At 43.2% G+C, this 27,238-nt stretch overlaps 1 protein-coding gene across 4 annotated transcripts in view; it reads right to left on the reverse strand.

Moving 5' to 3' along the window:
• rassf5 (Ras association domain family member 5) overlaps positions 1-26,170 on the reverse strand; it is a 34,323-nt gene extending 8,153 nt beyond the window's left edge. For 2 of the 4 annotated variants that reach the window (XM_032514327.1, XM_032514326.1), the window contains exons 1-3: positions 25,056-26,170; positions 10,489-10,616; positions 991-1,104 (exon numbers count right to left, since the gene is read on the reverse strand). In XM_032514327.1, the coding sequence (XP_032370218.1) occupies positions 991-1,104; positions 10,489-10,616; positions 25,056-25,896 (1,083 nt within the window). In that variant the 5' untranslated portion in view covers positions 25,897-26,170. Of the gene's footprint in view, positions 1-990; positions 1,105-6,978; positions 8,116-10,488; positions 10,617-18,335; positions 19,271-25,055 lie in introns of those variants that run through there. The other 2 variants (XM_032514328.1, XM_032514329.1) reach the window with 2 other exon arrangements.
• Between the last annotated feature and the right edge of the window lie 1,068 nt (positions 26,171-27,238).

The following is a 27,238-nucleotide window of genomic DNA, read 5'->3' on the forward strand; positions in this document are numbered from 1 at the left end:
GATAACCTACTTTTGTTCTTTCTTTTATACTAGAACAGCGCCTGTTAAAAATGTGGTTCTTGTTTGGAACGGGCCGATTGCTGGTTGTAGAATTCTTCAAAACTAAGTTGTGCCCCAAAATGACTTACAGAAGGACCCCAAACTACTTAATATGCAACTCCACTGTACAGCCTACTACTGACTTACAGTGTAGGCTACTTCTACGTCAGAGGAAGACATTGTGCTACTATAGTTACCTGACAGAGAACGTGGCAGATTCAGAATGTAATGACAAAATAACACACTGAAAATTTGGAGTATTCAGACAGTAGACCCATGGACTCGTGGGAGTGCACTTCCCACCTGAAGTGCACTTCACTTGGAGAGCTACTTCGTTTGTGTGGGGTGTGTGTGTGTGTGTGTGTGTGTGTGTGTGTGTGTGTGTGTGTGTGTGTGTGGTGTGTGTGTGTGTGTGTGTGTGTGTGTGTGTGTGGCAGGGACTGGGCATTACACCTTGCTACACCCTGCGATGCCTTGCAGTGCCCTACTACGCCAGTTCCATTATCTTTATTGAGACTGTAATTGCCACTGTTCATCTTACCCCCAACCGGCACTGTCAAACACCACCTTTTAAGAGTCCTCACCACTCAAGGTTTCTGCCTAAAAGTGAGTTTTTTCTTGCCACTGTCGCACAAAATGCTTGGTCTTGGGGGAAATAATCACAACAACTTAATAGTATATAGTGTCTCCCCCCACCCCCACTTTTGTGTTCTTTATGTGGCGACTGCATGGAATGTGTAGGATACCTTCCTCCAAAATATTCCCCCAAACACGGACACACATACATACAGATACGTCTTGCTTTATTAGATAAATCATCTTTTTCACATCCTGTATCAGCTCAAATTTCTGTTTCTATTCAAGCGAGAACGTTTCAAAAAACTAGTTTCATTGTTAGTTTGACATTATACAGTACATTCACCAGCTACAACACATAAAACAAAAACTCACCAGTTTCATGCCAGTTTCAGAGACTTGAGCGTTATACTCTTCTATCCTTGTCCGCACTTCTTCTTCTGACAGGTCCTTTGATCCTCTTCCATCTTCCTCCTTTGCTTCCTTCTGCTGTAAGGCAGAGAGAAGTATTCAAACATCTGGTAGTATTTTTATTTTATTTTAACCAGAAGATGGTGCTGCTTCCTCCATGAGTCCTGTAAAAAACAAATGTTCTATCTTGCTTTGCTTAAATTTATGAAAAGATATCTGTACATACCAGAATCAAAAGAAACCTTTACACCCTGCAAACTTAAAAAAAAAAAGTGGACTGACTGACTTGCAGCAATATCAGGCGTCATATTTGGTTGAACACTATGGAGCTAGAACAGTGACAGTAGCCTGTGGTATTGCAAATAAAATTTGGCATTGAAATAAACAGATATTGGCACTGAAAAATGTTGAACTGATATATAAAACGTTTGCACATTTGTTTTTGAAGTTTCTGTTTTAAGCTGTCAAGATCTTTACAATGTCACTGGTTTTCAGTTTCAACTTTCTGTCACTGGTTTGGCGTAGGGTGGAGGGCCCTGAGGGGAGGGACATAGGGTAATTCACATAGGCTACTGGCGAGAGACCGCACCTTCACAGGAATCCTCACAGATGTGTTAAAGCCACATATCTGCAATGTCTTCCTCAAGTTCACCTGGAACCTCCAAATCTCAAATAAGTCTGTTTTATCTCTTTTCTCTTTATTTTTTTTTTTATCTCATTTTTTCACATAGAAGCAGGCTGGTTTAGTGTTAACTTTTAACATAGGTCTAAGCTGTGCTGTTTTGGCAGAGGTTAGCACTGTTCTCTTAATACATCCACATCAGCTAACTTGTGGCTAATTGTAGCTAAGTCTCCCACCGGGGATGTAAACCTATCTTCTATAATCTAGTATTTTTTTCTCCCAGTTTTAGGAGATATCAGTGAAGGCGTTCTGCCTGGTAGTGAGTGTGTGATTTGCCTAGAAACCTGTCAGTCAGCAGCGATACTTGTGACTGGAGAGTTATGGAGGAGGGGCATTAAGGTTCCCGGCAACCTGTCTAAAAGTTGTAAGTCTTCTAGTAGCTGTGCCAAGAAAAATCTCACTCATTCCCAATCTTGCAGAGATGGAGAGGGTAGGTATATGCAAGAAGATAAGATAGGCATAGGCTAATTATTGCCAACTAAAATGCTAGTTAACATTAGTAATTAAACCTAAACAGCTAGAATAATTCTGAGAGCTTCTCCTGACACTACGGTTATTTGTCGACAATGCAACAGCAAGTCGCTTAGTTATGACACAATCGTTAGCCTATTTTTACAAAAACATCTGTTACGGCGCCATAACGTGAGCTACTTATACATTGTTGTGTTTCTTTAGAAATAAATAACGGATAACTAGAGATTTAAAGGCTTCAGATGTAAAGTTATTCACTGTCAAAGTGACGTAAAATGAATGGGGGTCAATAGACTGCTAACCGCGTGTGAGTGCTTTGTAGCATTAAAATGGCACCATAGGATCTACGCTTAGAGAGGAGAGGCTTACCCCCTTGGTGACAACACCTCCTCCGCCTATCCTCCATCTTCATCAACCTCAGGAGGAAAAGTTGCTTCTCTGACTGAAGCTAATGGGAGATTTTTATAGACACTACACTGTTTCTTCCTTACCAGCGTGGTTACACAACTCCACAGCTCTACACGGGGACAGGAAATGTTGTGAATGGAGCAAATCACGCATTTAGTATTACTGCACGAGAATATTGACAGCGCTGCCTCCCTCTAACTATTACTCATTCCCTTCTGTGACTAGGAATGAGAAAAAGAGAGAGTGAGGGAAGAAGCGATGAAAAGACGGAGGGATGGGGGGGCAAAGGGGGGATGCAGTGAAAGAAGCGAGTAAGGGTGAGGATTGATGAAAGAGTGTTTGCTGAACCAGCCTTAGCAACACAGAGTTTGACTGGGTTATTTATAGTACAGTGGGATGCATCCTCTCTATCTTACAATAGCATTTTTTCCCTCTTGTTCCTTTGCATTTTCTGGGGCAGAGAGAGGGAGAGACAGTGTGTGTTTGTGAGCGAGAGAATGCAGGAAAGAAATCATTTCTGTAGGAGAGTCCTCAGGTTGTGTGATGAGGCACCTTCATTCAACACTGGTGCAGTGTACAAGTGTGTTTCTGTGTGTGATGAGGCACCTTGTGGTAATAAATCAAACACACATACACTCACACACAAAACACAACACAGCACATAAAACTGATGCATATACATTGTGTATGGCAATATCTGGGGTTAAGAAAATAATCTGAGGGATATAGAGGAGTTGACTCCAAAATTCCTTGTAGTCTAAGGCAACAAAGTAAAAAGAACCTTGCAGGAATTCCTGCGTTTGTATGCAAGTTTCTAAATGTATCAGAGGCGGTGCCCTGCTCTGCCTTTCTGCATACCAGTGAGAGTGGTCAGGGGACAATAGAGCAGGACAATGGAGTAGTTTCCGTCCCTAAGTTCAAAAAAGTCCTGGGACACTGCCCTGCTTGGACCAGGTCACGGGGGAGCCAATCACCAGCAACACACAGAAACAGAGAGAGAGAGATGTGAGCACTGAAAAGACCTACCCAGTCTGCACTGGGTTTTCAGGAAAACACCTACATTTTGAGGGACTTCTGCAGCACCTCAGTCAACTTGCTGATGAATAACATGACACAAAAAATCTTTTATTTTCCTAACTATTCTGACTCGTTAGTATAAAACGAGTGATAATTGTTTTTTGAATTTATGTTTAAACCGTTCCAATTTCATACACCAAACCATCAGGCTTTGTAGCGCTTTTATTAAGTCTTAATCTTCACTCAACACACATGGTGCTAAGCATGGAGCGTCCGGGCAAATAACCCTCATGTCACAAGTGATCAAATATGTTCTCTCTTCTGAAAGAATATGATAACTAGGGGTGGCCTCTAGCTCACCCAGTAAGAGCGTGCGCCCCATGTAGGCTGAGTCCTTGGCAGCGGCCCTTTGCTGCGTGTCATCCCCTCTCTTTCTCTCCCCCTGTCCTGTCTACCCACTGTCACTATTGAATAAAGGGAAAAAATAAATAAATAATAATTGTATAAAAAAAAAATTGCTTCTGGCAATAAGCATTACTTCAGAATGATTGGTCACTGTCTGATAACAACAATATTACAGGTGACAGGTCCAAGCCAGTTAATCCAGTTTAATGCTGTGATTCAGATGTATGTGAAGCAGCTTAAGTGTGTAACATATCTAGGACTGTTACATAATGGTCAAACACACATATGCAGACACGCCATGCAGACACATATCCACACCCCTCAGGGTGACATGAATAAGTGTTGATGTTCTTACTCTGATGAGATCAGACATGAGAGGTCAAATGACTGCTTGAAATGTTGTTGCAACATTCAACAGTCAGTATTAAACCAAGTGCCCAACCTAGTTGTCTGTCTAACCTGACCACCCTTTTGTTAGCTACACTGCGTCAGTGTGTGTGTGTGTGTGCGTGTGTGTGTGTGTGTGTGTGTGTGTGTGGTAACATCATGAGGCAACACTCCGGTAACACTAGACTCTAGGATCAATTACAACTGGCCAAGATTAAGAACATGGCAAGCGCTGTCAGAACTAAACAATCCAAAAAAATGTGGACAGAATTCAACAACAACTCACAAACATGCACAAGCACACGCAAAACTTTTAATGGGTCAATTGTTGAGTAGAACACACACTCAGATTCTATTTCACAGCTCAGATGCTGCTGTGTGCCAGCACCCAGTTCTGTGTTCAGCAGCAGTATTTTTTATGTTTGCTAATCTAACTACTTTTTTTGTATTGTTGCAATATGAAGCTATATGCATTAGTGTATGTTTTGTACTTACATTTTTTATCTGTGACACAACTAAGCACTCCCTCAAACAAGGCAACGGAGTAACATCCAATCTAAAACATAGTGGAGTGGGGGCGACCTCTAGCTCACCCGGTAGTAGAGCATGAACCCCATTTAGACTCAGTCCTTAGCAGCTGTCAGGGTTCGAATCTGACCTGCAGCCCTTTGTTGCATGTCATCCTCTCTTTCTCTCTCCCCCCTTTCCTGTCTCTCCATTATCCCTATCAAATAAAGTAAACCATATGTATATATATAGTGGAGGGTAGGTGTAGTTGAAAAAAGCAACTAGAAATACTAGGTACCAGTACTTTAAAATTGTACTTAGTACAGCACGGTTTTATAATAACTACTGTATTAATTTCACCTCTACACACTTAGTATCCTACCAAAGTTGCTAGATGTGTGCAGTGTATGAGATATTGCAGGGGTTTATACTGTAAATATACGCACGCACGCACGCACACACATTAAAGCTGGCTGGCTAATCTGAAGCAAAAGGCTCAGCTCTGGATTTAATTCATAAAGAAAAGAGGACATGAACTCCCTTTCCACTGTTTTGATGAATGTAAGTATCTCCCTGTGTGTCGTTGTACATGAATGCACACATACAGTACATGAAAGATGACTTAACACAGTGACACATTTTAACATCTTCATACACAAAATGTGTAATAATTTCTCTATTCACAGGATGCCACACAGATCAACCACTAACAAAACACACACATTTTACTGCACTTTTACGGCATGGCTACTTGTAAGGCTTTACAAGAAGATGCAATTCAAGAACAATTCCCTCCTTTCCGTTCTATAGCCGTGCTGCTATACTACATGTCAAACCATTTTTCTTTGGCTGCATAGTGCAGAAGAAATACGGCACCATCAGCAGTTAGCTTCTGTGCTGACAGCCCAAACAAGCTAACCCCAATACCCTTCTGCCTCAGCATGGCAGCAACCCTAACTCCACACGCTGACAACACAGCTGGTCAATTATTCAGAGATTATACCTTCTCCAAGTCAGACACCAAAGGCACTCCCGGGACAAGGACAGCAAGAAAAGGGCTGAGCATATTTTACATAAATGCAAATGTCTGTGTTGTTTCCAGATTTTTTTTTTATTCCAGTCTTTTTGTGTAACCAGAAATCCTTTTCTTTTCCATATCAACCTTTTCTCTCTTTCTTTTCCTATAGAAAATCATTCAATCACCTTCTGTTCATCTTGGGACAAGCCCCAAAAACAAACAAGCAGCACCCAACACCCTGCAGTGTGAATAATACTGTATGTACCAGTTATAGTATTTGCCAGTTATGCATGAAGACATAGAATGTACAGTAGACTAAAACCAAATCTCTGAAGTGTGTGCCAACAAGAACCCAGAGTTGCTATGGTAACTAGAATAATGGTTTGCTACAGTGAAGTTATTGCCCTACACACACACGCACGCATATACACGTGCAGACACACACATACATGTGCAGACACGCACACACACGCACGCACGCACACACACACACACACACACACACACACACACACACACACACACACACACACACACACACACACACACACACACACACACACACACACACACACACACACACACACACACACACACACACACACACACACACCTAGAGCTAAAGTATCATCTGTGTATCTACGGAAACCTCCCCCATGGTAAGTAGAGAAGTCTTTATGGAATCTGTAGGTTAACATCAATAACTATCTGCTGAAACACAGCAAACACATTAACTCTATAGACCCAAGTTCTCACTCTCCAAAACTGTTTTCAGACTGTGATGCTGAATCAAGGTTGATGAACAATGCAACACACTAGATGTATGACAGTAACCCTTCCTACACTCTCACACACCTAGAGGCCTACATGAGAATGCACAAACACCACCACTTCCTCTTGATACTTCTGCTTTCTAATAGTATGTTTTTAATATAAATGACAGTTTGGTTCCCAGTTCATCTAAAACGCCCACCATCTGACCCATCTGAGTTTGTCTTACTCAATTACAGTTTTTATAGTTTTGTCTATCAGAGTGAGTGTTACCCTGATTCTGTACCTTAGCTGCATGCTTGGGCTGGCGGAAGAACGAGGTCTTGGCTGTGAAGAAAGTGAAGTCTTCACTCTCTTCATCCAGGCTGCAGTACCCGCTGCTCATGCTGTTACTGCTTGTCATGGAGGGGGTCAGCACTATATTGACAGTCATGAAGAGGTCCAGAGATGGCCTCCGGCACCGGCGTAGCACCAGAGCAGCACGTTAACAGCTTGAGGAAGTGTTGGTTTATTTCAAAAACGCTGGGCTAATGTGATTCAGCCACAATCAGAGTCCACACGCTATTAACTGCCCTTTACTCGTCCAGAAAAAGTCAGCGTTCCTCTGCTGATGCATCCAGAAGAGTTTAAGTCTCGCCTGTGAGGGTGAGACAGGTGAATTCGGCTCACATTCAACGCTTTGCTTGCCACCAGAGAGGGGACCAGGAAATCCGAGAGCAAGCACAGACGTGTCACTTCCTCCTGACGTAAGTGGTGTGTGTGTGTGTGTGTGTGTGTTCTGACGCCGGTGTCACAAACACACCATACAGTATATGCACCTGGCCATACAGTATATGCACCTGGCAGCTCAACATACATGGTATGTAACCATCACGCACATACACACACACACATATATATAGGCACGTGCTGGTGTCATGGAGTCACTTTACAGGTTGGTTTCAAGTTAACCCTGCTCATCTAAGAGCCCCTGTTATACCCACAAACCATCGCTTATAAAGACATGCATGAAATACCACATCCTGCTTTCCTGTGTCTGTGCCTCTGCAAGGACCCACTGCGAAAAAACAAAGAACAGTTCAATTCAAGTCCGCCAATTATGTGTGTGAGCATCGATCCGTCCCTGGAGTCCAGAGTAAACAGCAGCAGAAGATCTCTTGGCTTCAGCAACAAGACGTTCACAGACCCTGTGGTACCTCCTCTCTGCTCTTCTCGCTGTTGCTTTGGCAATGCTACCAGAGAGATGGATGCCTCCCACTCAGCCTCTTTAGCTTTCTTACTCTCTGCTTTCCCTACCTCTTCTTAATCTCTCTCTTTCTGACTGTCTTTGCTCCCTCACTCTCTTGCAGCCTTGCTCAACCATCTGTGGTTGAGTGTGTTATCAGCCTGCAAGCACCCTCCCCCTTCTCTCTCCACCCTCTCTCTCTCTCTTCCTGCAAGCAACTGCACTCTGCAGAGCATGGCCACTTCCTCTTACAAAGAGAGAGAGAGAGAGGGACGAGAGAGGAGAGGGGAGAGAGAGAGAGAGAGAGAGAGAGGAGAGAGAGAAGAGAGAGAGAGAGAGAGAGAGAGAGAGAGAGAGAGAGAGAGAGAGAGAGGCATGGGCAAGTAGAAAGAGAAATGCTGATGAGTGAGAGATATAAAACATCACAGCTCCTGTTTTACATACATAAGTGCATCAGTGACGAGGCAACAGAGAGACTGGGGAAGATGGCTGCTTTACTAGTGAATTTCTGCAGCAGGATGCAACGGTTTATCAGAAGCCATGACAACCATTGTAAACATGTGGCTTTTATGTTAGAACATGCCATAATTTGGACTATTGTTTTGATGCCCAAACCAATCAGGGGGGCAAATACAGTCCAGCAATAAAAACATAACCTACCACTAGGTACAACTACCAGTGCTGGCTTGTTGGTGGAGATCAGGGCTCATAGTACTTAAGGTGAGATTAAGAAAATAATGACTGATTGCCATTAGGATGGAGGTTACGGAGACCTCTAACCGACTGACCCTTCAATCTGCCCTCTGACTCCAGCAGTGACCCCCCCTTGTCACAAAGCAACTAATGTCCCTGCCACTGCTGAGATTGATGCCGCATGTGTGCATCTGTCCACGCTGTTTTTGTATGTGTAGTATGATTTTTAAAATCTACTCAGACATGATTATAGGTATACCTATATAATACTGGAGGGCTGCAGCATACAGGGACAGTGTGTCACCCTTTGGGTGTCTTTCTGTCAGGTTTTAATCAGCCAAAGACTGATTAGCTGTGACTCTGGTCCTTGCTTCCATCAATAAAATCACTAAGTGAGAAGGAGGTAGCATGCAGGGGGTGGAACACACACACACACACACCACACACACACACACACACACACACACACACACACACACACACACACACACACACACACACACACACACACACACACACACACACACACACACACACACACACAGACAGAGCAAAAGGGGAGAAAGAAGACTGCAGAAAATAACTGTCATATCTCGTCTGGTCTGCAGTACTCGTGTACTCTAGGAAAACACAAACAAGAGTGTAGAGAGGGACAGGCCTTAGTCGCAGAGTTCACATACCTCCAAGACAGACATCATCAACACTCACTTAATTCTTTTAGCTTATTATCTTTACACAGTCATTATTTTGTTGCACTAGATGTGAAATATTGAAAGAAATAAGTGTGTTTTGGAAAAAAACAAGCCTGAACTGTAGTTTCAGTATTTTCTGCTGGTAAACTATTATCAATTATAACTACTATATTAATTTATCCCCTAGCTCACTCTAATTCCCTCCATTTCCATCAACTTGTTACGGGGTAGAAGGATTGTATTTGTTCACGCTCACCTTGCACAATATGAAGGGGGCTAATTTTGTGTTATCTGCCCCCTAGGCATAGAGTAGCTACAAACTTTCTGCTGCAAGGCTGTGGGGTTATCCAGATATCTCTCGCGCATGTTATGTGTGGGAGTGTGTGTTTGGACCACATTGCGTGGGTGACTGAGGCTAGGATGCCAAGAGCCTCAGGTTCCTGTACACACCACACACACACACACACACACACACACACACACACACACACACACACACACACACACAAATAGTGAGTGAAGCACTACTTTGAGGATGCATTTTACATAATTGTATGCTGTGGCACAGTATAAGAGTATGAACGTTGAAATACGTTGATAGATTTTGAGTTTAACTTTTGAAATTGTGGATAGAGGACATCAGAGCCCACCATGGATAGATTGAATAAATAAAACCTACTACAGGATAGGAGAGATGAAAAAAGGAGTACGAGGCAGGTCATAAGAGCGACAGAGCAGGTGAAGGAGAGAGGGAGGCACATCAGCACATCAGATGCTTATGTGACAGAGGACGTTCTGTCCTGGGAACATTCCTTCTGGGGAACATTCTGTCACCAAAAAAAGCAAATGAGCGCATATATAAATTCATAAGTAACCAACTGAGGAGGAGGAGGGAAAGCATGCTGTGAAAGAGGAGGATGGTTATGTAAGAGTGTAGGCTTGGAGAGATGCTGCAGAATGAACCCAATCATCACCCAAATGTGACTCATGTACACCTCTCCACCACACGCACACACACACACGCGCACACACACGCGCACACGCACACAAAGAGTTCAACATACTACAGTTTAGATGAATGTTTGCTCGTCGGCAATGGCCCTAAAAATGTCACAAATAGTCCTCTGCACCCTTTAAAAAAACAACAACATCAAAACATTTTGTCTTTGGTATTTGAAATGCTCACCGTGTGCTGAGGGGCTGCGGACGAGGAGAGTCTTCTGGGAGATTGAGTTTCTTCGGGCTCTCTGTCCTTCCGGTTGCAGTCCAGCTGGACCTGGCTTTCACACTCCAGGTGACAGGTGTATCTACAGTCTGATGAACACAAAACACACACACTAATCAGAGACAAGAGCGCAGAAAGTAGAACCTGATCAGTCATCTGGAAGTATGGGAATTTCAAATGAAGATTGAATCAAACAGGTACAGTCATTCAAACGCTCCATTTACAAAGAATTTGCTCCATCTACTGGCTAATGCCAGACATACACCACAAGGTCCCAGACTGCAGTGAGAGTATTTATCAAATCAGAAGACCTAAAGTTATAACATGTAACAAATGTGCCCAGCAATAACCTGTTGAAATCTCACATCTTAACCTACTAATTACACCTTAAAGATCCACTACCATACATCCTATTTACCCACCAGATGGCAGGAAGTACTTTGCTATGTATAACTGTCTTCTGGCGCAGATTCATTACTCAATTAATAATGAATATAATGCACAAGGTCCAGCAAAGAACATAATGAAAACAAATACATGCTTCAATATAGAGATACTGTCCTTTTACACATTCAAAGCCAACAAACTGTACCGGTATAGCAGCCCTTCTAAGGTCAACTCCAATTTTACAGCTCAGCAGGAACAGAATAGATTTAGGTACTTCCCCCAAAACCTCCCAAAATAGTCCACTGTTCTTTAATTTTTAGTTGGTCCCACATATGACAGCCTCAGTTTCTTGGTGTTTTGCAGACTTTATTGTGGCCAGAGGCTTTTTTTTTTTTACAGAGACGCATAGCCTCACATCTAACCACATGACCAGTAAGAGGACTGGAGAATCCTTTTTTTTAAGATTATTTTTGGCATTTTAGGCCTTTATTTGAAAGGACATCTCAGATATGAAAAGGGGGAGGGAGAGGGAAAATGACATGCAGTAAAGGGCTGCAGGTCGGAACTGAACATGCGGTCACTGCAGGCGAGGACTGCGTCTCTTTATATGGGCACACGCTCTACCAGGTGAGCTACCCAGGCGCCCAGCAGGAAAGCTTCTTAAATAAAACACTGTACGGAAGGCTACGCAGGCAGATATATACGGATACAGATCTGATAAAAACTAATGCTTAAATATTTACTTTGAAAAAACAACACATTGTTTTCTAATAAAGTTCTTTGTTGCTGCAGTCAGTGCTGAATGAGCGAGCTGAGCTCAGCCTGGCTGTTTTTCTGTCTACTAATATCAGTGGCTCTTTCTGTATCCCACTGTGTCTCTCACACTAAGCAGCATCATTGTAACCATAGCAACAAGCTTCTTAATGACCGTTGTAAAAAGAGAAGAGCTCTACTTACATAAGGTCACCAATAGAAGACTGAGTGTAGAAGGTTTTTCGCTGTAAACCTCAGACTAATTACCAATTACATTAATGCCTAGAATTGAAGGTATTTGAAAATATAACTTGTTGGGGAATGAAATGCTTAATGTATTTTGAACTGACATGGAAAATAGTAGAAGTTATTATTGAAGCAGGGACCAAGGAGGAGAGAGCAAAGGGAGACAGGAAATAGTTTACTGACAGCAGGGATCTGTCTAGCAAAGAGGAAAGTTCAGTTACAGGATCCTTTTCTCATGACAATTTAGAGGTCATTACATGCATTAAGAGAAGGAGATAGACGTAAGAATGTGTGTGTCTGACAGAGACCGGTTGACCGGCTGCAATGCCTCGCTGACAGGAGGGATGTGTTGAGGAAAGAGTAGAGTTCAGATAAGCGATGCTCTGCTCATGACAGTTTAGAGGTCATTGCAGAAAGTGAGAAAGAAGGAAAACACGCAGGGGAAAGGAAGAGAGAAACTCCTTTCCTGTACTGCTTTCCTTCATTTACTCCATCCACCCTTACTGACTGTGCCTCTACTTAAATTCCACCACACTTAAAATAAATATTAATACCACTCTTATGTCAATAATAAGCTGTCACAAGCCGGCTAACTTAGCTTAGCACAAAAACTGAAATTGGGGGAAAGAGTCAGCCTGGCTTTATCCAAAGATAACAAAATATCCACCTACAATGCCCACAAAACAACTAATAACAAATCAGTATTTAGAGGTGCTGGTAGGCTGATTTTGTTGCCGTTGGACAGACCCAGGCTAGGTGTTTCCAGTCTTAGTGCGAAGCTAAGATAGCAGCTTAGCTTTGTATTTGCCATAGCCTTACAGACACAGGAGTGGTATTTTATAACTCTCAAGAAGAAGCGAATTAGCATCTTTGTACAACTTTTCTTTAAAAGATGCAATGTTGAGTTGTTTACATTCAGTGTTACACACTAAAACGTATTGTGGATTTTTTGTATTGTGTGCACGCATGTGTGTCCTCATTTGCACACATGACAGAAAGAAAAATGGCACCTACTTTTAAAAACTGCTAATGGTAAAAAAAAAGACAACTCCACTTGGTACCTTTAAGTGTCCTGTTGTCATTTTCCAGACATAAATCACTGTTTATGTTGGGTGGTGGTTATTTAGGGAAGATCCTGCCCTTGGTTTATATATTATTAGTATTAGTATAGTAGTATAGTATAGTATTCTTTATCCCGATATTTGATTTAGAAGACTGGAATTACTGCTGGGCGAACTGCGAGGAAAATGGAAGGAATACTTAGAGATTGTTCCCTGCACTACACCTACAGTAAGATACACCACTGTCAGCAAGTCATGGTTCATCTAGGATCAAGATGATTCCCACAATGCGCGCACACACACACACACACACACACACACACACACACACACAACACAACACACACACACACACACACACACACACACACACACACACAGACACAGACACACACACAAACACACAGACACAGACACACACACACACACAAATCAGCATTTTGGACTGTGCTGCATGATTCTAAACTTACATATGTACACATAAATAAACAAAAATTGGTGATGATGTTTTGTGACAAGGATAGTGTATATTTTTGGCTGACATCCTTGTGGAAATGTGTAAGACACCTTGTTGAGTTTGGACTAAAGTTAAATGAAGTTATTGGATTAGGTTTATTTTAGAGCAGCTGTTAGGTTCTGGACTAAATGTGTGAGTCGTTGTGTTTCTCTGTATGCATATCAAGTGTGTGGTTGTGAAAAGGCCTAGTATTATGTTTACCTCATTGAGATGCTGTACCATGCATACTGTTCGTGAGTGCTAATGAGCTGGTTGAGAAACTACAGCAGCGATCCAATGATCCAGAAGGGCTCTGAACATTATGTGACACAGACATAATCAGAGAGAATCATGATGGAGAAGAATGAAAGATAAAGCAAGAGAGAGAGAGGAGTAAGCAAAAAGGAGTATTTTTCTTGTGTGACGTTCTTTTATGTGGCTTTTTTATTAGTCGTTTGAATGCCTGAGGCAAAACTCCCCACTGGATTCCATGTTAGGACTTGTTTCCCTTTTTGATATTTTGTGGAAAGTACATGGTTATGCAGACTATCAAATGAGGAAGTTGCTTTCATTTAAAGACAGTGACAATGATTCCACTCGGCTGGATTTTGGTAGAAGTTGTGTTTAAGTTTACTTAGGGGATTGCCACAGCAGGTTTTGTTAGAAAAAGGTCCCGTCATTGGAATCGGCACATGCACAGACACATCCTACTTCCATCTTTATCACTCCAAATCAGGCTGGAAACTACCTTTTACTTTCTATATTTGCTTTGTGTCCGTACTGAACCGGTGAAAAGAGCCTGCATGTACCCTGCTCCCGTTGATTAGAAAGTAGTCACATGTTAAACTTCAACAACCTTTCTCAACGGACTCTTTCAAAAGTATTTCTGATTTGACGGTGAGCTAATAAAGCTGTCAGTGTTGACAAGCCATTTTATTTTACTGGCCTTTTAAGATATTTTGGCTGGTAAACAGCAGATCTACGTACTTTAATTATTTTATTTTCATCAAGTTTATTTCTGCATATTCCATCATAGTTCTGTATGATGTTTTGTAACATCTACATACTGTGGCTGTCTTTGTGAAGACGCCCCTCCATAAAAGATACTTAATCTCAGATTTCCTGGTTAAATAGTGCTATTACAATACATAGACACTTTTGATCACAGTGAACACACATGAACATGTACTTGCATCTGCATGCAGGGACAGGACACCAAAAGATGACTGTAATAAAATTGAGCCATAAACACTCATCAGATTCTATTGGTCCTGCACAGAGCCGTGGAGTCTAGAGCCTGCGTGTGTGTGTGTATGTGTTGACTCAACAAATGGAAGGGCTGTGGTGCTATGTGTAGATGTTAGACTGGCCTCTTCCACCTTGGGAGAGGCATGTTCAGACTCCCTCTTTGTCCCTCACGCCATCATTCCAGTCTGACTGCTTTTAAAATGACACTGCCTCCAGACAGAGGTGCGCGATGATGCAGAGAGATGGAGATGGAGAAATAGAGAGGCAGGAAACTCCGTCAGTGCAGTGGAAAGAGATGAGGGAGCTTAGATGTACAGCAAGTCAAGATCTATATGTGGTGGCTGTGTTAACTTCCACTGCTGCACTTGGGTCGATAACTGCGAATGGAGACGGGAAAGGAAGGAGCTTTGATTGCAACGTGTAAAATTACAAGTCTGCTCTAAAAGAAGACAGTAATATTGTCCTGCTGGAGGCTGCTGAGTGAAAGATTTCCATGGTCGTGTTTTTTCTTTTTTGTCTCCTAAAATCTCAGTCCACTCCCATCATTCTTTCCTGTTCCTGCATCATCTCTTCTAACTCCAAAGAAGAAGATAGGGGATGTGGGTGGTTGTTTTTTGTGGGACACAGTGGGTGTGGGAAAGACAGGGGAGGGTGAAGACACAGATTAACAGCGATTCTCAGGTCATGAAGGATGTCTGTACGGCCCCAGATAACGTTATTGGGAGGGACATATTGTATTGGCTCTTTGTCTGCGTGAGGAGGGAGGGGCTAAATAGGGGTAAGTTAGTTATAACGCAGGGGGGAGGATATTAACACGGTCCCTAATGAACCTAAAGGGAGCTCTGCAGGTCTTATGAAGGAATTAAGAGCAGCTTTGGGGGGCTTTAGCCAGTCTGATCCCATCATAGCTCATTTGGAACAGTTATCCATGATCTCCCACTGTGTGACTCACACACAAACACCATGCTACTGAACTGATACAACTGTTCATCATTATAAATTAAAATATAATGCTATTGTTCTGTCACAGTCTCACTAAAACGCACTCAAGCTCATTGAGCTTCCAGGATGCACACTCCATATGTTGACCCACCAGACATGAGCAAACAAATCTCTCCTAACCTAAATAAAATCTGCTCTAGTTCTTCTTGACAGCTGGGTGTATTTGTGCACAAACAATAATTTCATATTTGATACTGACATTCTTTATCTCCATCATCACATCTCCCGGCCTCTGTTAATTTCTCCTTCTGTCAAGCTAAAGATGCTCCCCGACTTAACCAAACAAACCAGAGAAGAACCAGGCTTTCTTTCTTTTAGCTCAGAAGCTGCAAATGGATGCAGCAGAATGCTGAAGGAGTATTTTAGCTTTTTGAGAATTTTTATGTGGCCGAAGATCACATCATTCTCGAGCTTGTGTGTTTTGGAGATTTCGTGTTATGATTTAAGTTAAATTCTCTTCTGATGGCTGAGAGAATTTTTCTTATGAAAACTTTTTAGGATCAATATGATAATAAAGAATGTATGTATGTTTTTGCTTAGTTTCTGCTTAAGGGAACATTCTGAAAACATTCACCCAAAAACAGCAATATTTTGTAACTACATACCATATAGCAGACTTCTGACGTTGATATACATGTATGATAATAAAGCAATTGTAGACAAAATGACAAGTAACGTACAGAATAAATTGATTTGACAAACCATCTTTACTCAGTTGTAAGTACATTTAGTAGACTTTTTCCAGAGCTTTCAGGCACATCTCGAGGGCTTCATCAGCAGATGGAAGTTGCTGAGTTGCCATCGAGATACTTAGTTCCATGCTTAGGTCACAACATCTCCACTACAACAAGTCAGCAAACTCCATACAACAGCAGATGAAGGCCACACGATGTTGTTGAAAGCTCCAGAAATCAAGTGTTGGGTTAAGAATTTATTTTTACTCTACTTATTAGTACTATTTACGAGATCAAGAATGAAACTTTAAGCTCTTTAATCACATTAAAATTCAGTGCAGTAAAATGTTTTTTTACTATCAAATAGTTAATTGAATGTATGGGGTACTCACGCGATTTTTTTAAGTCCACCTCAATGAAGTTGGGGAATCACAACAGACAAACTAAAGATTGTCAAAGCAGCAAAGTGAGATATTCAGACTTTTAGTCTCTAGTATGAGTCAAGTTCCAAGTTGATAGTCTCCAAGCCCAAGTCTTTTCTCAGAACCATATATATGACATTATACAACAATTTTCACAGGCTGAGTACTCTTTATGATGAAGGAAACAGATTTTAAAGTGTAACAGTGTAAGCGGTGGAGTGCCCCTTTAATTTAGTTTTTGTAAAACAATAACACAATATGATCATGTCAATACCATACAATTCCCGGACACTTCATATACTCTCATACTGAAATACTGTGCAGCCATAGTGGCAAGAACTGTCAAAAATCATCATCTATTTTAAAGAAAGCCATAGTTGTGTGAATAACAAGAGTTTAACCTTGGCATTGAACACATCCAACCCTTATCCTCTCCAACTATGAGACTACAGTCACCAAGTTATTGTACTTTTTTTTAGCAGTTTAGAGAATTTTCCAAACAGCATCATCCAAGATTATGACTGAGACGGACGTTACTGTATTAATAGATAGCAATAGAAGCAATAGAAGAGGAAGTGAGGAATCTGGTTTGGGCCAGTTAAGGATTAACTAGGTTTCCTTAGAGGGAACACCATCTAAAAATATCCATTATCTGTCTGCGGTAGCTCGGGCTGTTGATGCTGTTGCTGAAGCTTTTGAGGCTGCAGCATGACGTCACTCAGGTGGAGTGGTGAGCTCTTGATGAGCAGCTCCCTGAGTCATGTTTGGTCAGGGTCTTATCAGGCTTACACAGGAGGGCACCTACCCACATGCATACACACACGCACGCACGCACACACGCACGCACGCACGATTTTGCTCCCTGCCACTTTATACCCCAGCCACACTTTGCGCTAATGTTACATTTTGTATTCACCCCCCCCCCCAAAAAAAAAAACTGCATTAGTCAGTCCTGTATTTGGAGAAAACATGGGAAAAATCGATACCTTGCAGCCTCCAGCAGGCTCATCCTTATCTCAAATTCCTGCTACAAATATTAAAGTCAATATCTAATCCATTTATGTAGGATTTCTTGACAGATTGGAATTGTGTAGGATTTCTGTTTGTGTGTGTGTGTCTGGAGCAAGAATAAACTGTAGATCGTACAACTATTATCTGACCTGGTTACTGGACTATTCTGCTGTTTACAACCAATCTGCAGCCTGTGTCCTCACTGTTAACACACAATCTTACACACACACACATGGACATTATGTGCTCTTACACAAAAGCGAGTGGGATAGATCTGTCAATAGACAAGAGAGACAAAGAGTAACAGGGCTTGAGGGCATTGCAGTTCAGATAGACAGACTGATGCACACAATACCCAAATATTTTGGCCCACAGCCGGTCTTTGAGGCCAGCCCGGCACAACCTGCACACTCATCGTCCTTTTTGCTTTCTGACACTTATCACCAACAAACTGATTTGGATTCAATGTAGAACTTCTAAGTCTCAATTCACACTCTCCTCTCCATACCTGAGGTGGTGAGCAGAGATCCGTTAGAGGATGATCGTCGAAGGATCCGCAGGCTGTCACTCCAGGAGCGAGACTTAGGCAGCCTCTTCAGCAGCCGTCCCAGCCGGCGTGACACCTGCCCAAAGCAGGCACTGCCAACCTCCCCTTCTGAATCACCCCTGACCTCATCCAGATGCAGAGACACCTGGCCGAGTAACGTTCTGCCCACCCTAACGCCTTCAACTCCCCCTGATACGACCCCCTCCTCTGCTCCCCTTCTTGCGTCCTCCTGCCCCGGGACGACAGGTGCTATCTGTGCCATGGATGGAGCATGGTGGCACCATCCGGCAGGCATCGTCCTGTGAGCGTAACCATTGCTGGTTGCCCTGTCCTGCCCCTGGCTGCCCCTGTCCCTCTGAGGACTGCCCCAGCGCCAGCCCCCCCAGTTCCCTCCTCTGCCATCCCAGCGCAGCCACTCTGCCACCGGTGCCACGCTCCGAATAAACAGCCCCCTCTCCACTCGCTCTGCCACCCCTCCACCTGTCCGCCTAACACACTCCCTAATGCTCTCACCTCCCTACTTGCTTCACACTTTTCTCCTCTGGTTCTGCACCTGCCCGGTCTTCGTCACAATTTAGCGTGCAGACATGAGCCCTGAATATCTGCTGTACTACTTGTTCCTCTCTTACATCTATCTGTTATCAATGCTCTCTCTTCCCTTCTCCCCTCTTTCTCTCTCCCTCTCTCTCCGTCTCTACTGCAGCACCCACACACTCTGCAGTAACAAACAGCCAGCTTAAAGAGACAGAGACCCCCACACAATCCTGTGTGATCTCTATTCCTCTCTCTCCTCTCTTTCCTGCAACAGGAGCCTTTCTCCTTTCCGTTCCCTCAGTGGTTGACTGTACAAACTTCATTCAGTTGGGTGGGATCTCCATATAATAGAACAGAAAGACCACTGCAGAGGTAGTTAACGACACTGGCTCCTCTTGTCTCCCCCTTTTTCTTCTCTACTCTACAGCACTGGTTGAAGGGAAGTGAGTCAGCCATTCTGTCTAACCTCACAACAGTGACATATCTTGTCAGTAAGAAGCATCATCTCAAGTGAGTGTTAATGTGTACTCCAATGTGTGGGTTGAGGTGATGCGCAGTCCGTTGGTTATTAATATGCACTGTGAAAGATAAAAGAGAAAGAGAGAGAGAGTAGAGAGCTCCTTGGACTTTTCCTGCCCTACTTCTAAAATTGAAGAGTTTGAAGGAACAGGATATGACATAATCACAAGCAATGGCATAAGAAGGTTATGCTCTTATGTCACCATTTCTTTTACTGCAGAACCGAATTTAACCTTGTTTTGTGTTTAAAAAAAAAAATCCAAAATCCCTAAATCGCTCACATTAAATGTGCTCAAGAAAGTGTTGGTACTTTCTGCCCTTACCACCTCTTCCTCTGCAGTCCTCCTATCACTGTTCACCAAGGGCGACCTAAATATAGCCTGCTTTAAAAGACCCATTCTTCTGCCATACACACAGCTGAGTAACAATGCACAGTGAGGAGAGCCCAAAGCACCATGCAGATCTTTCTGCAAAAACAAAACCTGTATCTGCATGCCCTATTTTGCCACTCTTTTTATCAAGGCCGAATAATATTGAGCAGTTGGCGACTGAACAAAGATGCTTTCCATGTCATACTGTTTGTTTCTAAGAAACTGAACAAAACACTTCGCTAATACTGAAGAAAAACGGCACAATAAAATTTCAATCAGGAGAGACATGTTTGCAAATGTGCAAATGAGGGCTATTGTACAGCTCAATAAAATGTACAAAGTCATTGGCAATTAGACTCCATCGCTATACAAATATTTTGTACTGTATATCTATTTAGGGGTAGAGAACCATCAGACCCCACAATGGAATCTAGACACTGGGGGTGGCGACGAAGGAGCCCAAAGACCAGACTGAAGGAGGCTCCGGACCGGTCAGCTGGAGTAGATGACTGGTGGTGGAAGGGGAGGTGGAGGGTTGTACTCTTTGCCTGCAACAACAGCTGAATGGCAAGGGGCGACACCGATTTTTTAAAGCAAGGTTGTGACTCTTTGATAGGCCCTGCAAAAAAGTACATTTATTAGGATAACGGCTGAATTGGTTTAGGAGTGCACCGATTAAAAGATAGGTCTTCCTGAAAGAATTTACGCTGAGCTACTGTACATAAGTGTGATGTAGACATTTGATGAACATGTGTTCAATAGCTTTTCTTCATTCATCCCTTCAGATTCTGAACTTAAGACATATGATCTCTGAAGGAATGTTTTGGCCGAAGTCATGTTAAAACTATATCCATCGCACGTCTGGCAGAGCAGCAGCATTGGTATGCCTGTTTGAAGAAGGTTATGAGCCATTTAACACAACCTTCCTCCTATTTTTTGTTTTCAACTGTGAAGGAGCTTTGAGAGGACCAAATGGGAAACGGCTGGACGGATTCCTAAGACAAGGTCTGTATTGTGTAGACTAGGGAAAGAGGTAAAATAAGGAAGAGATGGAGTGTAAGGAAAAGGTACACTCTCTAGAGGGATGAATGCCATGGGGCATAAATAATACACTGGCAGGGTTACTGTGAAGGTCTGTGGCAAATGTGTGTGTGTTTGGGTGTTGGTGCTTGTTGGACTTCCTGGCAGCCGTGTGTCAAAGCGAGTATCCCTCCCTGTCTCTGCAGTGACCAGCACACGACCCCCCATCTGCTGCTGTAGACGCACTGTAACAACAACAACCTCCACTCTGCTTGCAAATATGCAAGCGCAAATAGTTCCCAAAGGCTTTTTCTACCGTAGTTGTGAAATCGCCTTTGCGGAGGAGCTCTGATCTCGGGAGCATTCACCTCTTCGTACAGTGCTCTGAAACAGAGGCAGATATATACAAATACACACTTTTCAGTCCTGATCCCCATACTTGGGCATTGGCAGATAGCAAGTAGGTCTACTGATCGGATACCAGTGTTTCATTAATCAGCTGCATGCCTCACTGGGTGGAAGAGACTGAGATTGTTCTTTTATGTGTAAGGCATTCTAACATCATTAGGAGGTGCACCTGAACCCAGCACAAGTTTAAGAGGGGTCACCTAAATGCATTTAGGGTGTTCATTGATTGTTGTCACCACACCGGTGACTTCAGGGAAGTAGGAGGAGTTTTCAGTTCTGTTGTTTCACTGTCATCTCCGACTCAGGGGCCTTGATGTCTGGACAAGTGCCGCTGCATATCCTAGGAAATGCAAAACTAGGCTTTGTTGTCTGTGTTTTTTCTTTTCTTCTGATGCGTGCATGTAAGCAGTGATGAAGAAAAACTCTGACATAAACAGCTTTGAACCGATACCTGATCCAACTATTTGGGTCAGTCAGGTGGGAAATTACAGGGTACCTCACAATATATTACACAATACATGGCTCACAATACAAATAATATCACAATACAGCAATTCTGCGACAATCCATATGTTGCTAGACAATCCTATAATGACAAATCACAGTATCGGTCTAACTATGAATACAAAATGACAAAGTCCAAACTGTTAGAAAACAGCACAATTCTATGGGTCCAGACTTTGGACTTGGACATTGCTCAGGCATCTTTATTTTCCTCAAACTGCTGTCCACCCTCCCACTGAAAACCTCTTAGGCTAGTAGTAATTTATGTTCAACTTTGTCATGTGTTGAGCGCCACCTCGGGGGAGCCATGCAGTAGAGACGCTGGAAGTAGGGAAATCTATTTTAAGCGGTAAAATATTGATATTTGGCGCCTGCATATCTCACAAAGAACAATGTTAATTTGCCGTATCAATATTTTGTCCCACCCCTAATATACAGTGAGAGGTGCATGTCTTATTGCTTGAGAGAGATTGAGGAGAGGACCAAACCCAGTGTGTGTCAGAGCACTGGTGCCACGACAGCATGTTTCCCTGTATGCTTTAATTAAATATTAATCTGATGCTGACTCTGTCTTCCAGTCTGTAATCCCAACCGCTCCATCCTCAGACATAATCCCAGGCAGGAGACACCCAGAGCTGGGATTAAGGAGCCATTTCTCTCCCTCACTCCCCTGCCTTCCCCGACCAACATCAAAACACGGAGAGATGACAAATCAAATTAAATCATGAGAACACTAATAAACAACAGCCCCTGACAGGATACAACCTAAATACTGTATAGATGTATACAACTGTTATACATCTGACTTTTATGTACTGTTTGTACAGTGTTGGATTCCAAATGGAGACAATGAGAGGAGAGAGAATTTAGCTTCCTAAACGAGCTCAAATATGTCTACACTGTGACTTTTCAGACATGTTGGTCCGTATGCCCTATTAGGGCCTGATAACACATATGCCTCTTATCTTTATGTGTGTAGTGGGTTTATGCATATACCGTATAGTGTGGGGGTTGCTGTATAGCACAGGCATACCAAAAAAACTCCCATCTAACTTCTATGAGAAGCAATAAAGGGAAAGAACAAACTCGGACAAAAGCCAGCAGTTGGAATAATCACGCAACAACAGAGCAGCAGACTATGAGACATGGGAGCTTTGGCTGGATTGACAGATCCCACAGTAGGACAAGGCCACATCACAACAGTCCCCGCGAGCACTCAGCTGTCCAAAGGGAGAAAGAGCTGCGGAGCTGTTTCTAAAAGCTTCATATGCAACAAAGCCAACACAGATACAGGCAGCGCGATGAATTAAAGACAGACAGAGGGAGCGAGGCATGCGACGAGACAAAGAGACAGAATGATGGTTGTTTATGGTTGCAAGGCCTCAGTCTCTCACTCCCTGTCATTTGCTGGGTGTAGTTGAAAGAAGAGCATGGGTGCGTGTGTGTGTGTGTGCGTGCGTGCCGTTTCTATTTTGGCAGTTTTGGTTGCGTTTCTTCCCACAAAAATACCCTGAAATGCCTAAATTGGTATTGCTTGTCATGAATATCCTGGTGACCCCCATGACTGTATATACCGCACACACCGCTGATGTTTTCCGAGAAAAGGGAGCGGAAAAGACAGTTTGATCTAGAGTTCAGCTACACGCAGCATAAAACTGGAGCTAATTAGCTTGCTCCATGAAGAGACTGGTGGAGACAAAAAAAGTTATTGGCTTGTAAAGAAACTCCTGACTGTGCCTGTGTGTTTCTCTGGGTATGTGTGTGTGTGTGGTGTGTGTGTGTGTGTGTGTGTGTGTGTGTGTGTGTGTGTGTGTGTGTGTGTGTGTGTGTGTGTGTGTGTGTGTGAATAGTGCTCCAGAAACCTTGGCTCTCGCTCCACTGAGCTCTTGCTGATAGCACACTAAATCAGACAGCTCTGCAGTGCTGGACAAACTCTTGCTCTTTTCCCCTATCCCTCACTTGCATTGGCTCTCTTTCCTTCCCATCACTCTTGTTCTGACTCTCTGTCTCTTCTTATTCCTATCACCCTGCCTCCCTCGATCTCTCCTCTTTTCTCTTTCACTAATTCCACTATTTGTGTCATCCCGGTTTCCAACTACTTGTCAGTATTTCCCTTTTTTTGTTCCATTTCCCCTCTGCTCTGTTCCTCTTTTTCAGCCTGTCCGTTCTTTATCCATCCCTTTATTCCCTCACTTCAATGGCTTTATCTCACACTGTTCTGAAGCTGCAGCCTCCCCGTGACAGAGTGCTGCTGACACAATGCCAAGTCAGCAGCCGCATGCACTCACACACACATTTACACACACATACACAACATGCATGCATGCATGTACAGTATGTGCAAGGAAAAGCCACTATACACACAAAAACTCTTTAGGTTGAGCTCCCAGAAAAAAACTGTGTGTGTGTGTGTGTGTGTGTGTGTGTGTGTGTGTGTGTGTGTGTGTACACATGTATACTCCAGCCAGATTAAAAACATATCCACACTGCCAGGTCAAATTGGCTTTTCTCTGCTTCCCAGAACTGCGCAGGTGGCAGTGGTGTCATCAGAGCCTGAGCCATCCTCAGCAGTACAGTGAATACAGCCAGTACAGCCAGGTATGTGACTCCAGAGATATCAGGAAAAAGAAATCTAAAAAGTTTAAAATGTCCGTCTACTCAAATATACAGTCACGCTGCTTCCAGTGTTTGTGATCTGTAGTACGCCTCCTTTGTTCTCACACCCTAGTACATCTACAATGCACGAGTTCATACACACTCACAGTTAAGTATGAGCTTTACAGACATTTCTATTTTGTTTCTGTATTTCACCAATGCACTGCTGTTAATTCTACTATCTTTCCCTCACTCTTTGAGCCAAGGCTGCAAAATCCCAGAGTGAGAACTCTGGGAGGCAAAGCTGAAAGGACAATATAATGGAAGGTCCTGGTTGTGTTCATAGAGCAAAATGCTTGAAAATGTCCTTCCCTGTCATTCTGGATCCGTCACAAAGGCACATGCACAATTTTTATTTTAGTACAAACACACAAACTCTGTTATGGTAGATTACAGCACCCAGCTACTTGTGCCCATCATTAAATACTAATTTTGTCACCAGGAACAAGACATAGGCTACACCAACAAAGTCGGTTCTGTTTTATCTGAAAAGGGCACATAAATACAACCATCAACTGAAAGAAGTGTGTAGGGCAGGCTTAAAGTGCATGTCTAGGATTCACAGAATATGAAACAGTGTCAATGGTCAGCTAACATCACTTATTTCTACTGGGCATGCACAAAAAAACTAATAATAAACAATACATATAATTTGGAAGGCTATACTTACTTTGACACTTGAGAGCCTGTGCAGTGATCTGACGGCTACAGGCGTCACACCAGTCCTGCGTACAGGGCTTGGACTCGAACCGGTGCCCTTCGCCCCTCTCTGTCTTCACCCGAGGGTCCACACCCCGGGGAAAGATGGACCAGGCCTCCCTGCGGGGAGGCTCGGTGCGGGCCAGCCTGACGACTCCCGTCTTGCCCTGTGTAAGCCGCTCCAGATGAAGACTGCCGCTGTCTCCTTGTGCTGGTACGGAGGAGGAGATGCTCTGATGTTCGCTGTCTCCGTTCCGGCTGTCCCGTCTCCCGTGTGGCGCGTCTCGGTGCCGGTGTCCTCCTTTGTGTCCATTCGTAACCGCGTTGCTTGGCATGACACTGATGCCCGACCTCTTGAGCGAAGTACCCCTCAGACCAACTGTGTTACGGTTTGAGTCACAGTCGATGATGCTGTTGCAGTCACTGTTGATGTGCGCGCTTAGACTTTCTTGAGACCCGGCTGCGGTGCTCCTGACGCAGTCCGTGCGGTCCTCCTCTGTCTCCCGATCTGCGCTACGTGGCGCAGCAGGGGCAGCAGGACCTCTGCATCCTTCACCGGACCTTAACCCTCCTCTCACCACGGTTTCACCCGCTGCTCCCGGAGACAAGGGGTGAGATCTCGATTCCCCTTCAGTTGTGAACGGCCGGCATTCCCCGCCGCTCCCCGAGCTTCTCCTGAGCATCATCTTCTCCCGGGACAATTTCCTCGGAAGGGTGATTTTCTTCCTGCTGCCGGGTAGTTTGAAGAGCAGAGGTTCCGAGTCCAGCCTGTGCGGAACTGGGTGCTGCCCCACCACACTCACAGACGCCATTATCCTGTTCCTCTGTAACGAGTGTGTGTTGTGTGTTTTTACTCCGTGCTCTGAATGTAAACTCAACTAACGCCCGCGACAAACGTGTAGTAGTGACGCAAGGGATCAGCTTTAAATGCTGCGAGCGCGCTCCCTTTAAAGTGACAGGAGCGCGCAGAAATCTCTGGCTAGCCATATATTCGCTATTTATTGACATCACTTGAGACAGACTAGAAAGATTGGCAGAAACCAGAAACGCAAATGAAGAACTTATGGAAAGCTACCAGAGAGACTGGATTAAGATGACAATGAGAACTTAATAAGAATTTAGGTTTTCCTATTTATAATTTCTATACCATGCCCAGATTTTCAAAAACGTGTGGTATGGCAAACATATTAAAGAGCATTGTTTTTCACATGTAGTACCCGGTCTTAACAATAGAAAGTCAGCTATTGTATGTAATCAATTATTTACTTTTTTGTAGGGGCAAAAATGTCACTGTTGAAACTACACAACAATCCTAATTAAATTGAAACGTAGGTATAAAACAGGACTCACAGCAAGACTTAAAAGTAGGACTACAGTACGTACTGAATATTATCATGATGCTGACCAGTCTAGTAAGAAAAACACTGTTACACTTGTTTGTGTAGGCTAGGAACAGGAAAGTTATGAAAACTTCCCACTTTGCCAAGAGCACGTCATCTGAACTACACAAAACCACAGAGGCTGTAGCACTCGTCCCCCTAACTGAACCGAAAAAGCCCCCGAGGACTCCAACACCACTCCTACGCAGACTGAGTGAAGACCTTTCAATTTCATTCTCTGTTTGCTTTGCAGTGTCACAGAAGCTCATTTGTTTAGCTCAAGACATTTTGTCTTTAACGCTCAGTTTCACTTTCCCAAAACAGATTTAATGTTAAAGTAATTGGACTACAGGTCCAGAGCGTACCATTGTCACACAGTTATTCATGACCTTATTGACTTTTCAAAACATGGATTCATCCTCACAGAGGTATGATGCCATTGTAAACTTGAAATGTTGTTGCTCAAGACTAAAACGAACAGGAGATTAAAATAATGGCAAGTTTATAAAAATGTACTAGGTAAGTACTTCTTCAACCTTTTGCATCATCTGTGACCTGTTTATAAAACAAATTACTAACACTGGGATTTCCCCCACCATGTGAACCACACTGGCTAATGGCATTTTCTGGTTAATTTGCTGTACTGTCACTAGACTGTGTACTTCTATTAAAAAGGAGACACTGTGGTGAGTGCAGAGTTTCCCTGATTTGTTTCTTCTCTTTTACAGTCAAACCTACGATTAAATACAAAGAATTAACGTTACATTGAAGTTAA

This window comes from Etheostoma spectabile, chromosome 4, assembly GCF_008692095.1.
Source record: "Etheostoma spectabile isolate EspeVRDwgs_2016 chromosome 4, UIUC_Espe_1.0, whole genome shotgun sequence".
Taxonomy (NCBI): domain Eukaryota; kingdom Metazoa; phylum Chordata; class Actinopteri; order Perciformes; family Percidae; genus Etheostoma; species Etheostoma spectabile.